This window comes from Sturnira hondurensis, unplaced genomic scaffold, assembly GCF_014824575.4.
Source record: "Sturnira hondurensis isolate 20B ecotype Veracruz unplaced genomic scaffold, ASM1482457v3 Scaffold0002840, whole genome shotgun sequence".
NCBI lineage: Eukaryota > Metazoa > Chordata > Mammalia > Chiroptera > Phyllostomidae > Sturnira > Sturnira hondurensis.
Window position 1 is genome coordinate 20,849,038 of NW_028075471.1, and position 16,068 is coordinate 20,865,105.

General features: G+C 60.2%; 2 protein-coding genes across 2 annotated transcripts; one reads left to right on the plus strand and one right to left on the minus strand.

The window, feature by feature from the left end:
• Window positions 1–271: 271 nt before the first annotated feature.
• On the plus strand, window positions 272–4,637 carry IGFBP1 (insulin like growth factor binding protein 1). Its single transcript, XM_037041052.1, has 4 exons — window positions 272–748; window positions 1,879–2,072; window positions 3,135–3,263; window positions 3,986–4,637. Exons 1-4 carry the CDS (start codon window positions 388–390, stop codon window positions 4,106–4,108), a joined length of 807 nt encoding a protein of 268 aa, XP_036896947.1. The 5' UTR covers window positions 272–387; the 3' UTR covers window positions 4,109–4,637.
• Window positions 4,638–6,818: 2,181 nt separating this feature from the next.
• IGFBP3 (insulin like growth factor binding protein 3) lies at window positions 6,819–13,741 on the minus strand. The gene is made up of 5 exons (XM_037041054.1): window positions 13,180–13,741; window positions 10,167–10,387; window positions 9,537–9,656; window positions 8,744–8,878; window positions 6,819–7,974 (listed from the first exon to the last, which is right to left on the minus strand). The coding sequence occupies exons 1-4, from the start codon at window positions 13,724–13,726 to the stop codon at window positions 8,753–8,755; spliced, it is 1,014 nt and encodes a 337-aa protein (XP_036896949.1). The 5' UTR covers window positions 13,727–13,741; the 3' UTR covers window positions 6,819–7,974; window positions 8,744–8,752.
• Between the last annotated feature and the right edge of the window lie 2,327 nt (window positions 13,742–16,068).

Consider the following 16,068-nt stretch of genomic DNA (forward strand, 5'->3'; position numbering starts at 1 on the left):
GGCTCCTGAACAAAACAACATCACCCTCCTCCACCTGGCTGGGTGCTCCTGGTCTGACCTGCACTCTGGCCCCAGGTGGGAAGGAACCCACAACAGGACAAACACAGTCTGAAACCTGGACACAGACCCTCCTTCTGCCCACGCTTGGCACCGGGCCTCCAGCGTAAGAGCAAAACAAACTTATTTTGTACACAGTCCTCTAGCACGCCGCTCTGCCAATTATTAACCTCTGGGGACAGGTGACCCAGCCCGTGCCCTTCATAAGGCGAGCACGGCTCCCAGTGAGCAGACAGCTCCCAGTGAGCAGCGATCACCGGTCCTTGTCTGCCTCCACCCAGTGAGCAGCCAGCAGCGATCACGAGCCCCTGCCCGCTATCCAACCCAACGATGCCCGAGCTCCCTGCCGTCCGCATCTGGCCGCTCCTCCTCCTGTTGGTCGTCAGGCTTGCCGTGGCCGTCGGCGCTCCCCAGCCCTGGCGCTGCGCACCCTGCTCGGCTGAGAGGCTCGCACTCTGTCCGCCCCTGCCCACCTCCTGCTCTGAGCCCGCCCGGCCTGCCGGCTGCGGCTGCTGCCCGATGTGCGCCCTGCCTCTGGGCGCTGCCTGCGGAGTGGCCACGGCGCGCTGTGCCAGCGGACTCAGCTGCCGAGCTCTGCCCGGGGAGCCGCGACCCCTGTACGCCCTCACCCGTGGCCAGGGCTCCTGCATGCCTGAATCTGACAATGCTGCACCCAGTGCAGAGGCCACAGGTACCTCGGCCCCTTCACCTGGTCCCCTCCCCCGGGATGGCTGAGCAGGCCTGGGGCTCCACCGAAGCCTGTAACCAGTGAGGCGCAAACCGCCCAGGCCCAGAGCTCGGGGCTGAAGCCTGTAAGGTGCCCCATCATTGCATGGCCCTGTGGGAGGTGCCCAGGGGCAGGGTGGGGAGATGGGGAGAGAGCCCAGTGCCCGCAGCACCCCCAATGGTAAGGGTGGGCAGAGGCAGCAGGCCGCCTCCAGGGCCCCTGGTCCCCCTCTCTGTGGGGCATGGGTAGCCGGGGCTGGGAACCCGTCCTGCCGCGCCCCCCCACCCCAGTGTTTGGAATGTCCTTTGTAATATACGTCCTGCGGAGACAGCCTGTGCTTCCCCGATGTTTACAGAACATACCGCGAGAGTGTAGGCTGTAGCGTTTGATGTGCCTGCGCGGCTCAGAGCCTGGCCCTCAGGCCCCTTCCTGGAGGTGGCGGGACTCATTCACGGTGGGAAACAGGAAGGGCTGCCTGCCCCCACTCCCCACCTTCAGGCCCCACAGCAGTCCCCGCGGAGGGGACCAGGGGACGAGGGGCTTTCCTGCCGGTTTTGTGCCCAGAGTGGAGGAGATGGGGCCGTCCTCCCTGTGGCCCTTGAAGGCAAGGGCTTTGCCAGGCTCCCTCGAGAGGGCCAGTTCTGGGGTGCTCTGTTGGGCGCCCATTCCCAACCCTCCAGATCTGCAAGACAGCTGCTGACCCTCCCCCTCATGGAGGGGTGGGGGAGGCAGAGCAGCTGGGGTAGAAGGGGGACAGCCGCCAGGTAGACCCTCTCTCCAACAGCCCAGCACCAGCCCAGGTGGAATTTCAGAAACACTCTCGCATGAACGGGGAGCTGAGGGTTGGGGCCAGGACTTGCCATCATCTGCAGCTTCCTCTGGGCTCTCCCCCACCTGGTGCGATGCCCGTGCCTGCCTCTCCCTGGCCTGGGACTGAGAGTCACAGGGCGCCCTCGCAGGACCTGAGGTTCCGCATCTTCCCAGAGCAGACGGGTGTCGCTCCCCCCAGAAGCCATCTGGGGAAAGGAAGCCCCTGCGGGGGCAGGTGCATACATGGCAGGAGGGCTGACCCGCCCCTGCTGTTCTGTTTTCAGACGCCGAGGACCTCTCAGCCCCGGAGACCAGGTCCCCTGATGACCCAGGAGCAGCTGAGATGACCCAGGAGCAGCTGCTGGGCACTTCTCACCCAGTGAAGCCCTCTGGCAAGGACCCGCTTGTGCCCCGGAGGACCTTCAGTGACCAGGAGAGCGTGAGGGCACACGGGGGCACCAACCTCCAGCAGTGGAAGGTGAGGTGGGGGCAGTGCCGCCTGGGGACCCTCGCGGCCGGCAGACATTGCTCAGTTTAGCCCAGCCGAGCTTCGGAGGCTGGGACCCTTGGCCGACTCTCCGGGAGAAGGAAGGGGGAAGGGCAGCGCCTCCCTGCTGCGCACTTCCTTGTGGGGGGGCGGGGGCTGCGTCACCTCGTGTCTCCGAGCTCGTCTCCAAGTCAGGGCACTGGATGAGACTGTGGAGAGAGCGCTGGGTTGTCCGTTCCACTGTCAAGTCCAGGACTCCCCGTCCCTCCCCCGCCGCCCTTCCCCCACCCCGTTAAAGATTTTAGTAAAATATACCCAAGACAAAATTCAGCATTTTCACCATCTTGAAGCATAAAGGGCTGCCACATTTGGCACATTCACAGTACTCTGACACCCGTCACTGCGGCCCATCTTCAGAACATGACCTTCCCAGATGGAAACAGCCCGCCGCTGATTCACCTCAGCATCCTCAGTGCCGCCCGGTTTTAATTCCGCCGCGTGAGGGCGACAAAGAGCCACAGCTGGGGTTGCTGGGGCTGATTTGGGGGGTAAAAGCAATCATTCCCCCAGGGGCACACCCATGAAAGGGAGGGGCTGGGCCGTGTTCCAGCCGTGCCAGAGTCTCACCTGAATGTGATGTCCAGTGAGGAAAAGTTCACTCTTAACTCATCCCGCAGGCGAAAGCCTTCACCCTCCCCTGACGGCTCTCTGGAACTAGCCGTGGGGGCGATGACACCATTGTCAGTGGCTAGAAATCTCTGCAGCTAAAGTCTCCATTCTGCCCTCCCTCTCGCCAGGCAGCTGGGGCCACACTTGCCCGTGGCGGGGAGAGAGTGTGGAGAAGCCCTCGGCTCCCATGGGGGCCTAGGGGTGCTCAGTGTCAGTGGGCATGGGGTCCCAACCTTCATCTTAATCCCCTGACAGAGCCCAGATGCCTTCCAGCAACAGGCGGGCAGGAGGAGGTGGCCCTCGGGCACACAGCTCCTCTTTCCCAGCCACCGGGCTGGGCGCTCCTGTTTCTCGCCAAGTGTCCCAACCAAACCACTGTTCTAGGGGCCGTGCCGGCAGGAGCTGCACAGTGTGCTGGAGAGGCTGGCCCAGGAGCGGCAGGAGGCCAGAGGTGGACCCTACAGGTTTTACCTGCCCAACTGCAAGAAGAACGGGTTCTATCACAGCAAACAGGTGTGTGTCCTTGCCGAGGGGGTCCCACCCCCTGCAAAGCCGCCCTTCCCTCACACACAGTGTCCAGCCCCAGGCACGCTCCTGAAAGCCCCACGGCTGGTCCTAAGAAGCGAGGTCCAGCCCGCTGGCTCCAGGAGCTGGCAGCCCCGGCACACCTGGGCAGGTGGGGCTTTCGCAGGCCCTGCCCCTTCTGGATCCGAGCTTCTCACCTATGGCCCAGCAGGAGGACACAGCTCTGCTTAGGAAATTTAGTATCTGTTTGACTTCCCTTATTTTTTTCTCCCCATGAAGGGGAAGGACTCTATAATTAAACCCAAGAGCATTTCTCGAGTTGCCCGTTATAAAGGAGCTCGGACAAACCGAGACTCCATGTGAGGGGCCCTTGAGGCCTCAGCGAAGCACAGGGTGTTATGGGGGAAACTGAGACCTAGGCCGAGCTTCATGACAAAAGCTCTGTGGCCCCTGCAGCCCTGCCCGGGGGCCGGGGAGCACGCTGATTCCCACACATGTGGAATCCTTAACTCACTGGACACTCGACCTTAGTGCCCATTTTGCAAGGAGAACCAGGAGGATGCTGGGTTTGCTGCAGCCACAGTCATGGCCAGTGGGTGGTGCCTGCGGCCTAAGCTCCCCACGCTCGCTCTCCGTGCAGTGCTGGGTGGCAGGAGCTCCGAGGCTCCCTGCCTCACTGGCTGCTCTGACCCCACATCCTGTCCTTGCAGTGCCAGACGTCCCTCGACGGAGAGGCGGGGCTCTGCTGGTGCGTGGACCCCCAGAGCGGGAGGAGGATCCTGGGGTCCGTGGAGGTCAGAGGGGACCCCAACTGCCAGCAGTATTTCCACTGAGCACAGAAGCAGCACAGCCTCGTCCTCGGTCCGACGGGATGTTGAAGTGCACAACCTATTTATACTCCAGAAGACGCCCACTGATCTGCGTGTGTGTTTGTATATATAGGAGCCACGTTCATACTCCACATACTGCCTGGCATCTAAAGCTGCGGTTTATTTATTCACTGTAAGTTTATTTTTCTACACAGTAACTTGTGCTATATTAATTTATATTCACGAAACACTTTTCACCACGTTGTATGTAAATAGTTTTAGCTCTTTAAAGGTCTGTGCTTCTGTTTGGAAAGAACTGTGGAAAATCTTGCTCAGAAAATGCAGAATCAGATGTGTGGCTGTGACTTTGTCAAGCTGTTCAGTGACTTACTCTGTGTGTTGCACCAAAGCCACTCGGTGCGAGCTTTCAGGGAACAGCCGATGCTGTGGTCACAGCGAGGTGTGCGATGTTGCAGCACATGAACACGTGCATTGGATACATTGTCAAACGTGCTTGCACAGTGTAAACAAATAAAGTCTTATTCAAAACATTGTTACTGCCATGGACTTTTTAAAAAAAGATTTTTATTTATGTTATTTTTAGAGGGAGGGGAAGGGAAGGAGAGAGGGAGAGAAACACCATTGTGTGGTTGCCTCTCGTGCGCCCCTTACTGGGGAACCTGGCCCACAACCCAGGCATGTGCACTCTCTAGGAATCAAACCTGCGACCCTTTGCTTCGCAGGCCCCCCCCTCAATCCACTGAGCAGCACCAGCCAGGCTGCCATGGACTTTTGTGCACCCTCCTTTCTGCATGCAGATCTGCCTCACAGAGGTCACCCCATGACCCATGGCTCCCACTGCCCAGTGGCGTCCCTCACCCCCAGGCTGGGTCCCCTTGCCACCTCCTGCTGCCCTAACTTGTCCGTTTGTCCAGTCCCTTCTACCTGTGGTTTGGTCAGGGCTTCTCCTGTCCGATGCAAGACAGGACTCTCCTGAGTTGGCTCCCTCACCCTCTGCCTGTCCTCTGCAGGGCTGAGTGGCCTCCCCTAGGTGGGCACCTAGGGCACCTCCCCTTGCTAGGCCACCCTGCTGTGTGCACAGCTGAGCCCCTGGCCTCTGTGCCTTGGATTCCTTCTTCCTTAAACAGTCACCTGCTTGCTTTTTCTAGCTCAGCCCCTGTCCTGGGTTGTGGGGGATGGGGGTGGGAAGCTGGAGCCTCTAGTCACCTGGGTCACCTCTCGGTTCTCACAGCTCCTGCCCCTCCCTGACCCCCCTCCCCCTCCAATTGCTGGGCTGCCAGCCTCCCCCTGCCAACCCCCAGGAGCACCCTGTGAGCTTAGAGCTCCACATCAGAACATCTGAAGGATTCGGACACAATATCCTCAGAATCTGCTGCGAGCAAACGGACTCTGGCAACCACAGAAATACAGTTCACCTTCCCGGACGAGAAGGCCCAGGTTCAGCCCGGGAACTGCTGAAAGTGCAGAGAAGGGGAGACAGAACAGGGTACCCTTGGCATTCATGCGACCAGCGAAGCGTGGCGGGTGCTTCTGCCCAGTTCTGTATGTGGGAGTTGTGGACACAACACAATTGCATCCTGCTCACTCCCCGAGAATTCTCCTGTGTTACTAGCATCAGAGGCATGGAGTGGTGGCCGGGAGTTCTGTTGCGTGGCATGTCTCGGCCCAAACATTGGGCGTGCTGCACACTGGAGGCCATGCCTGCCAGATGTGTGGAGGCTGATCGAGGGAGAAGGCATCTCTGTGGACCGCTGTCCCCCGAGAAGCCGTTTAGGGACACCGCCATTGTGGCCACGATGTGCCCACTGGCAGCCGAGTCCTGGAAGGTGGAGTGGTGGTGCCTGCATGGTCTCGACCCAGTGCAGGGACAGTGCCTGGGACACACAGTGGGGGGGGTGTGACAGGTGTACCCTGGGGGAGCAGGGGAGCCTGAGCATCTAGCTGGAGGCTCAGGGCGGTCGATGGGGTGGGGAGAGCCACAGGCAAGGCTCCATGATCACTGGAGAGGACAGGAGCTGAGCTGAGTGGCCATGGACGTGAGCTCACGAAGGCCGGCTTGAAGGGGGCATGCAATGTTGTGTCTGGGAAGGCTAGTCGGGGGCTCTGCTCCAGTTCCTGCCCTGGATCCCCACACTGGTGGGCCCCCTGCAGTCTGCTGGCTCCTGCTCCCCCTACTGGTTACCCCCCTTCCTCTGGCCTCACCACTTTGCAGGTGACCCCCACCTGCCCCCAGCACACACTGCGCTAAGGACCCAACTTAGATGCTTTGTTAAGGGTTCAGGAGGGACTCTAAACAGGTGTGACTCCGTGAAACAAAGCATGTCCTTCAATGCCCCAAAGTTGCAGGGTCAGAGCCCCACCCCTTCCCCTGGGCGGGAGGAGGGAGGCTCCTCCCCCTGCCCTTGTCCTCCCGGTAAGCCGAGACCGGGAGGGGAGGGCACCGGTCTGCGTAGCGCAGCCCTCTGTGCCTGCCTGCCGAGTGGTGATAGACAGGACAACGTGGACAAAGACCTGAACTGCAGTGAGGGCCCTGGAGATGCACCTGCTGATGCACGCCCCCCTCCCCGCCCCCAGAATGTGACCTGGCGGAGGCGCAGTCCTGAATTTGCTGTGAGGCTCCTCCCCGAAGGACCCTGGAGCCGGTTGCCGACACAGGGAGGGCTTCTTCACGGTAAAACTTTATTGACCAATTATAAATACATGGTGACACAAATTTTTCAAAAATACTTTTTTTTCTGAAAAGAATTTAAAGAAAATAAAGAAAAGCTAATAGGTGGGCAGAGTGTCTGGAGACCCCTCTGTCCAGAGGAAGGTGCTGTGCTCGCCCCCCCTCCCCCGCCCAGAGCAGCCGCTGCTTAGAAGCTCTAAGACATGGACTGTGGCTGTGGCTGGTTCTCATCCGAGACCCACTAGCGGCACGTTCGGGTCCTGTTGCATTGGGGCTATGAAGCCCACACCGGTGACAGTTCACGAAGGCGCTTCTCGGGGAACAAGAAGGGACATGGGGGTGACTCTGTGCTCCCATTCGTCTCTGGCGAGACACAATCACTACCAGTTACATGGAGCTGGGGTGGGGTGGCAGATGGGAGGGGTGAACACAAACCTTCTTTGCCTTCAACGAGCTTATCCTAAAAAATAACCTTGGTCTTGACTTTTTGAGTGAGAAAACACCATTTTCTGTCGTCATCTCAAGCACCGTGCTATTAGTGGGTCCCTCGGAAAAGGGAGGGGTGGAGCTTGCCACCCCGCCCCCAGCCATCCCCTGCCCTGAGGGGCCTCCAGCCAAGGCCGAGTCCTCAGCGGTCTGCCTGACCTGCCCACCTCTACAGGTGCCTCAGTTCCTGAGAATATCCTTGGTCATTTTTAAACAATGTGAACAACTCAGCCTCATTGTCCCCACTCTTTCCCAAGCAGGACGGGGCCACCTGGGAATAGGAGGGATGCAGGGCTTTGCTCCCAGTGGGCGTGTCCAGGTGTGAGGACCCGGAGTGCAGGGCTGTTATCCCAGAGGGGCACAGCGTGCGCTGCCATGTCAGCAGGGACACTCAGGTGCGAGGTGAGGGTCTGCCATGGCAGCCTGCGCGGGGTCCAGATGTGGCCCGGCTGTGCTGTGCACGCGTGTATAAGCAGGTTTGGAGGAAGCAACAAGAAAAATCACACGGTTTCATTGGCTGCTGCAATAAGCAGAGTGGGGGGCCACGCAAGGTCACCATGTAGAACCCCAGGCATGTCAGGCATCTCTCTCTAAACTTTGATTAAAAAACAAAAACAAAAACTTTGATTCACCACAAAAAGAAACCAATCGAGGCTGTGGCCAGCTGCTGACTGTGTCTTTTGTGCAAAAAGGGCGCATTGGAGCTCCACACCAGCTGAAACAGATGGAAAAGGCAGCGCTGAACCACCTCCCCCGATGCATGAGGCTGCGCTGGCCGGGGCAGCCCCACCCACCCCAGAGCGAGGCCCCAGGAACCCCAAAACTAGTCACTCTCTCTGACTTGCAAGGAAAGAAAATATAACTAAAGATGCAATTTTCTTCTGGGCACTACATTTGCCTCGGGGAGATGAAAGGAAACATATTGGGAACATATTGGTCTTTTCCCCACCAGTAGCTCCCTCGCTTACAAACACGAATGGTGAGTGTGATAGCATGCTTCGAAAGGACAGTCAGAAATCTCATCGTGTGTGTTAGATTTAAATAAACGTTGCTAACATTCTGCAAACCACAGATGATCAGATTATCCGTGAGGAATCTTACAGGGAAAAAAACACGCATCTTTAATGCAGATTCGTACTCCTTAACAGGTCCTGGGGATTAAAAGCATTACCTGGGAAGGTGAGGGAAACACTGGGCTCGCAGGGAAAAGCTGAACTCCAAGGGCCTCCCCCTGAGTGTGTGTGTGTGTGTGTGTGTGTGTGTGTGTGTGTATGTGTGAGAGAGAGACCAGTTCTCCGTTCTCCGAGACCATGAGAAGCATTTTGAGGCAGGTGGGACCCTCTTCCTGCTCTTGTTTAATTGGGTTGGGGCCCCCTCACCTTCCTCAGGGGTCCACCTTTCAGCCGTCTCCTGCCTATAGCCCTGTCCCTTTGGAGAGGGACAGTTGGGTAGGTGCCCCCACCCCAGCCACTGGCCCCACTTACGTGGTCACGTCACTTGCTCTCTGCACTGTCACACTGCACGTCCCCTTTGCCCTTTGCACTGTAGCCTGGAAGAGGCTGCCCGTACTTGTCCACACACCAGCAGAAGCCACGCTTCCTGCCTTTGGAGGGGCGGCACTGTGGACCGAGAGAGAAGGTGGCGTCAGTTCCAGTGTCCATCTCCCATATGGAGCCCTGACGCCTGACGCATGGGGAGGTGGTCCAGCCCCTGTGCGTGTTTGCATGGGGGGTTTGTGTCCCTCAGGGTCTTGGGTAGTCATGGGACCTGGGTGCTGAAGGAGGGGATGACAACATCCTGCCTGCCTTGTGCTCGTCACATCTGCCTGTCAGAGCTCACCCCATGCTGTGAGCGCACTGGGTCCCAGTGTGAGTTTCCTGAGTAGTGATGGACAGAAAACAAGTGTGGCAAGCAGGCCAAGGACCCATGGCCACTGGCGAAGATAGTCCTGTGACGGGGCCACTGTGACCATGTGCTGTTCTGTGGCTGATTCTGCAGACACCCAGACAGCACGGTACAGTGAGAGAGCAGACACTTGTCATTGTGACCTGCGGAGGGACTTGCTATGGCTTCAAACACCTCCACCTGCAACGTGCCACTCCCAGGAGGGCCTGGTGGTGGGGCGGGGTCTCAGGGCAGCGGTGCCCTCAAGTCACTCTGTGGGGCCGCCCACCATGCTCAACACCACTCCGGATGCAGTGCTAGGCAGGTGCTCATGGGGCTGTGGCAGCTGCCCCTCTGCGAGGGGCGGGGGGGAGGGGCCTGCAGCACGCTCACCTGCTTCTTCTTGTAGAAACCCTTCCTGTCGCAGTTGGGAATGTGTGCGCCCCTGGGACTCAGTGTGTTCAGGAACTTCAAGTGGCTCAGCGTGTCCTCCATCTCCCGGCGGCAGGGCCCCTGGGGAGGGGCGGGGGGCTGGTCACCCAGGGGCTCGGCCACCTCATAAAGCCCCATCCACCCCGAGCCCTCCCAGCAGGACCTTCAAGGTGCCCTTCCAGTATCTGCTGCTGGATCCAGCTGTTGATGCCCCCATGAGGGCGCCAACCATGGCGCCATCTCTCTTGTGTCCTCAGACAAGGCCTGGACCCAGGGACATAGCCCCCAAGGCCAGGACACTCAGAGGCCAGGTGGACAGAAGGAAGCTCATCTATGGGAATGTCTCTCTTTAGCTTGGAGACCACACACTGTTACCAGCTGTGTTTGACCTGGGCCCCTGCGAGGTCCCCCCTGGGGAAGGGGCACTGTCAGGTTCCTGTCCTGTATGTGAGGAGTCATGGCAGCTGCCCCCACACGCTGGATGGGGTGCACCCACGGGGCTCCTCAGTGAAGAGCAACTCCGTGCCCTGGGGTGCCTGGGTGCCCCCCTCCCTCACTGCCAGTCCCCAGAGGACAGGGGCTGGCTCTCACGTGCTCCATCTCCCGCTCAGAGGAGAAGTTCTGGGTGTCCGTGCTCTGGGCCTCGTAGGTGACCTTGTAGCGCTGGCTGTCTTTGGCATGCCCTTTCTTGATTGCGTCCATCTTGGTGTGGCCAGGGTGGAGCTTGGAGTCGGGGGCCCGGTGTGTGCCGGGGAGCACCGGGCTCCCCACAGTTCCCGCACTGTAGTCTTCCTCCGACTCACTGCCGTTTCCTGGAAAGATGCCGGAGGAGACAGTTGTCAGCAGACCTCTCAAAATCCAAGGATTAAGCCAAGTCACGTTTCAGTGGAAACATTATTCAACAACCCCAAGTATGCTCAAGAACACACCTCGATAAGGTGTTATCTGTCACACCAGTAGCAACGGTAGCGGCTTTACCTCGAGAAGTGAGCTCCCAGACAAGCTTTGATTGAGTGGGTACCTACGCAGCGGGCTGATGTCCCCTCCTCCACCAGGAGGGGGCAGAGCTGAGCCCGGGCCGGCCGATCCTGAGTTGGCAGTGCTGGGCGAGGGGGCCCTTTGGGAAGGGATTCCGAATCCAGCACTGGCCCCGGAGGGCCGCCAGGCCAGGGGCTCGCTTTGCACCATCGATTTGAGCTGCTCTGCTGCACGTCCGGACTCGGGAGGCGTGTTTGCTGGTGTTGAAGGTCCCGCCATCACGGCTCTGACTCACTGTCACCCAGGGGCGCTGCTCCGACCCTCCGTTCTGGGGCACCTTCGCAGGTGAGTCCCTCCCCACCACCGGCGTGTGAGGGACAGGGCACAGATCTGTTACGGCTCACACTCCGGAGGGGTACCTCCTGCAAGTCCCTCCCCGAACGGCCTGGTAAGTGGAGAACAACTCTGACCCCAGCGAGGGGGGGGGGAGGGGCAGTCTGGATGTGGGGTTGCCACCATACGGAGCACGTGCGTCCTTTTTTCGGGACAGGGGCTCGTGGGTGTGGGTCCGTCCTCTCGCCTGGTCCACACAACCGACCAGGTAGAGGCCATATGGTCACTTCACCAGAACCAGCAGCGACCCCGCGCCTCTGAGCCCTTTGCTCTGGGGAATCTAGCCTGGGGGTCCAGCGCCTGCAGCGGCGGAACTGTGCCCTGCCCTCCCGGGCGCATGCCAGGCGCGGAGGCAGCCTACCAGTGCCGGGGAGCGGGCCACCGCCTCTGGTGCTGGACTCCGGGGAGCAGCGCGGCGCAGGAGACTGCGCCCCAGGGCGGGGCGGAGTTGGGGGGGGACCTCGGGGAGCGCCTCCGCTTTGGGTCTCTGTGTCCCCACCGAGGAAAGCGGCCCCACGAGGGGGAGGACGTGTATCCTTCCCAGGGGCCTGGTGAGGGGGAGGCTCAGCGCCCACGGGGCAAGCTCTTAACTGGTTGGATTTGGTTTCAATTTCCCTTAATCTTCGTTTCTTTTTCTTCTTCAGGGAACTCCTGGGGACCTGGAGATGCTACGAATATGTAAATAAGCATATTTGCATTTGTTTCCCAAGCGCTCTGAGTAATTTCTTAGACTTGCCCGCCCGAGGATTTAGGGGTGAAGAGGAAATCGTTCCTTTTAAGCAAATTTAACTTTTGACTGTCACTGAAATTTACCTCGCCCGACCCAACACAGGTTTTAGAAGTCAATATTACTATATAATTTTGTTAATAAGCCACATGCCTCCATACCAGTAATTAACGCACCCACTAAAGTGACTAAAAACAGTATTTTGGGGGACTTCTCAGACCACTTTCTGAACGGCTAGAAGCGGCGCAGCAGCAGTGGGGCGCCCACACGGCTCAGGGGTTGCTCTCCGGGAGACAGACAGGCGGGCAGCTGGGATTTTGTCTCTCTACCAACCCCAGAACAGCGGGTCCTCAGGGAGAAACGGGGCAGCGCTGCCTCGGAAGGACACCCCCCTGTGGAACACCCCTCCCCCCATGTGGAAATCCCCTCCTCCGAGAGGCTGCGGCTTGCCAGCTCTGCGCAGCTCTCCCAGCCTTGGTATGGGGGCTCCACGCTCGTCGCTAAGCGAGGCTGGCTAAGCCGGCTCCACACTTGGGAGGGTCAGACGCGGACTCCATTAAACTTCTCATCGAAGGGCCTGATGCACTGTGCTTCACCTGACCGGGCGGCCTCCTCCTCTGGCCCCCTTAACCGGGCGCATCCCTTCGGTGTCAGAGTATGGCAACAAACAGCCCGGGGCGCAACCACCTGTGCCTTCCTTTCACCAAAGTCCGCGGGTCCAGGCGTCCCGCCCCGGCCCCCAGCTCCTGGCGTCTGTCTGAGGCGCCACACAGGCAGCAGGCAGGGGGTGTAGAAAAGGGGAGGATGACAGTGGTAGCAACTGAGGTTCAGCCTCCGCCCTCCTCCTTGCCTCTGGGGAGACCTTGCAGAGCTGCTTCTTTCTGAGGGTCAGGGTGTCCAACCGCAAACACACTCACACCTGATTCCCACTTGGCTCGCTTGGGAACACCCCCGGAGGGGACACTGCTTTGCAAATCCTAAGTCCATGCAAATGGGACTGTTTTGAACACAAGTGCTACTTCCTACAACGGGCCTGCCCACCTTCCACTTCCGCAACCGGCCCCACCGCCTCCCTGCATCCTCGTCCCCAGCATCCTGGGTGTGGACACGCTGGGTCCTAGTTCGCGGGAGGCGAAGCAGGCAGCGGAGTTCACGCCCACATCCCCGGCAGGAGAGTCTCCTATGTCCAGGGTCCCCCGTTGCCCACCGACCTCGGTGTTCTCTCCTTCCCTCCCTACAAAATCTTTGACCCATTTTCGCCCAAAGAGCTTTGCGATTTACAGGCGCTCTGCGATTTACAAGCGCTCTGCACCCAGAGAATGGACAGGCTGCGAAGGGACCCTCCCGCGAGCGCGCTCGCCTCCTGAGGGTTCAGTCTCCTTACGTCCTACACTCGGGGCGGGGAGAGCAGCGAAATCTTCGCGCCTACACTGCCTTTGGCCTATCTGTGGCCGAGGGCGCCGCCCTCTGGGCTCTGAGGCGACGCACCTGGCACAGGTGGCTCACCTGGGGCGGGTAGCAGGTAGGCGCTCAGGCGGCCTGTGGCGCTGATGTTGGTGCAGACTCCGCGGCCGTCCAGGAGGGCATGCAGCGGGCGCGGCTCGCCAGGCTGCGGATGGCAGCGGAGGCCGGCCCCGCAGCGCTCGGTGTAGACGCCGCACGGTTGGCCCTCGAGCAACGCGCAGGTCAGGCAGCAGCCGCAGCCCGGCTCGCGCACCAGCTCGGCGCACTCGGGCGCCGGAGGCGGGGGCGCACACTGGGCCAGGGCGCGCGCGTCGCAAGGCTCGCAGCGCACCACGGGGCCGGAGCCCACCAAGGCCGCACCCGCCCGCGACGCGGGCGCCACTCCGAGCAGCGCCAGAGCCGTCAGCGTGGCGGCCAAGACTATGGGGCGCATCAGCGGCATGGTGCCCACTGCAGGGGTCCGCTGCTCAGCCAGCTGGCGCTCGGGGTGGGGGGACTGGGTGACTGAGTGAGGCGCGAGGCTGCGGGAGCCGAGCAGGAGTCGGAGCAGGAAGCGACCCGTCCTAAACGCCCGCCGCAGGGTTCGCATCTGGGCGGCTCAGGCGCGCCCGCCGCTATATAGAAGCCGAAGTGGTCGAAGACACGCCCCGGAACCGGGCGCGGGGGTGGGGGGAGACCAGGCAGGCGGGCGCTGACCAGGCTCCGGGGTCCTGTATCTCGTCCAGGCAGGCGGGTGGAGCGCGCAGCGCGCGGCCTCTCCAGCACCTGCCCCCACGTGCACGCCCGGGGCCCCGCCACCACGCGGTCTCCAGGACCCCTGCGCTTCCCATCACCCACTGAGCCTGGTGCCTCCGGCCCCCTCAGCGTCCCCGCCCGTCCTCGGCCAACCTGGAGTCACCGCCGCACTTCTCGGTCTTTGTCGCCAGAGCAGGGCGCCCTCAGCGGACCTCTGTAGAAGACGCTGACCTGCGCCACTTCCCATCCGTGTACACTTTGCAAAATTTTCCAAAATGCAAGTCCTGGGGTCAGGGGTTCGTGGCATTTTTGAACGGGGAGCCGAGGACTCGGAGTTTTCGTAGCACCCGTGGGGCCACTCGCCCGCCCCCCAATCTGGCCCCACAAATGCGCACCTGGAGGTGCGCAGATGGCTTCGTCCGACCCAGGATCGCTTCTCAAAGGGCGAAGGCCCCCACTTGCTGGCCACGGCAAGTTTCCAGTGGGCAACGCGGGCCAGCGTGCAACGGACCCCAAGCGGGGTTTGCCAACGGTTTGACCTGCTAGGTCTTCTCCCTGATGAATTTTCACACGGAGCTTGGTTCCACAGCAAAAGAATAATAAAAACAATAAAGCGGGCGCTTTTCTGAAGGGCACTCAATAACCGAATTGTCCTCAACACCGGTGATTTGCACTCACATTTCCCCGACCACTAAGTGCCCCTGTGCTGAGCGCTCTCCGGTGCATCAGAGAGCACTGCTCTCGGCAGTGGAGACTTTTGGATTCCGTACTGCGTGCGGTCTGAACGCAGCGCCAGGGCGCAGGTTCCGGCGCGGTTCGCCCCTGAGGGGCCGCAGATCCAAGTCCCCCAGCTCCGTGCGTGGGGCTTTTCAGTTTTTTCTGCGCGACCCTGCTTCAGGGAACCGTCAGAGGACGCTCGAGGTCCAGGATTGAATTGGGAATTACGGATCAGCCCCCAGACCCCGCGGGACGATGAGGGAAGGGATTGCCCCAAGCACTTGAAACTGGACTCTCGCCCTAGAGGTGCACAGGTGTCTTGGGGGAGATTTTTGCAGATTGCGGCAGAAACTGCAAATCAGGGTTCCCTTGCGTTCCCCCTCCACCCCACGAGTCTACTAGCAGCCGTGGGTGCAGCTGAGGGTCAGCTCAACACCACCTCGCTTCTGTGTATGCGCATGCTCCCCGCCGCGAACTGAAGACCGGTCAGTGTTCTCAGAACAAATACACAAACAATGCGTTAAACTGTAGCAATAACTGAGGCTCCACAAAGAATAGGGGGGCGGGGATGGAGAGAGAGGGAGTTGCGCCCCGCGCACAGATAGCAGCCCAACCCTCCCCGGGAGCTCCGGCGCTGGGCCAGGCGACCCTGTTCACCCCGGACGTGCCCGGGAGTCCTGGCCGCCCGGCTCTGCCCTTACCCTCGTGCAGCTGGGTGTTATCTGCCTTGACAGCCAAGAACAGGGTCTCCGATTTCATTGGGAAATTAAAGGAAACAAGAAATGCCCCAGGGTCACATTTATTCCCAAAATAACCGCGGAGACTTGACTCTGAAATCAGAGCCGGGATGTCTCGAAAGATTCCCGAGGTCCCAGGCCCGTTTCTGTTGAGTGTGGGGTAGCACATGGGCCGGGCTGGTCGCTGGTCAGTGCGGCCCCTTTTCCCGGAGTGGCCATCCGAGTAGTGGATAGAGGAACCGGGAAGAAGGTTATTCAAATCTCCCCTGGGTCGCGTTCTCAGCCCGGAGCGGGGGCCTCTGGGTGGGCGACAAGGCGCGAGTTGCGCTCCAGTCCCTAGGCGGCGCCCGTGAGCCAGGTCATACCGCGGAGATCCGGGAAAACGGCGGGTTACATTGTAACGCTCAAGAGTATTCCATAGCTGCGTGTTGTATAGACTGTCACCGCCTTTCTTGGTGAAATCTTGCAACGGCGAAGTAGCTCTGGGGCAGTGATGTGGAGAGAATTCTGTTTCAATATTTAGTCACCTTTTTTTGGACAAAACTGCCCGGAAAGAGCCAAGGAAGGTCGTGACTGCAGGAGGGACTTGGGTGGGATAAAACAGCTTGGTGAGAGGCTAGTTAACTCTCAGACTTTTGACTCACCAGGCAGCTGTGGGTGTTAACACAAGCTGTAGTGGGCAGGGTGTCTTCCCCTGCGGAACACACCTGGTGTACAGCTGCTTAGTCATATTCTGTGACAC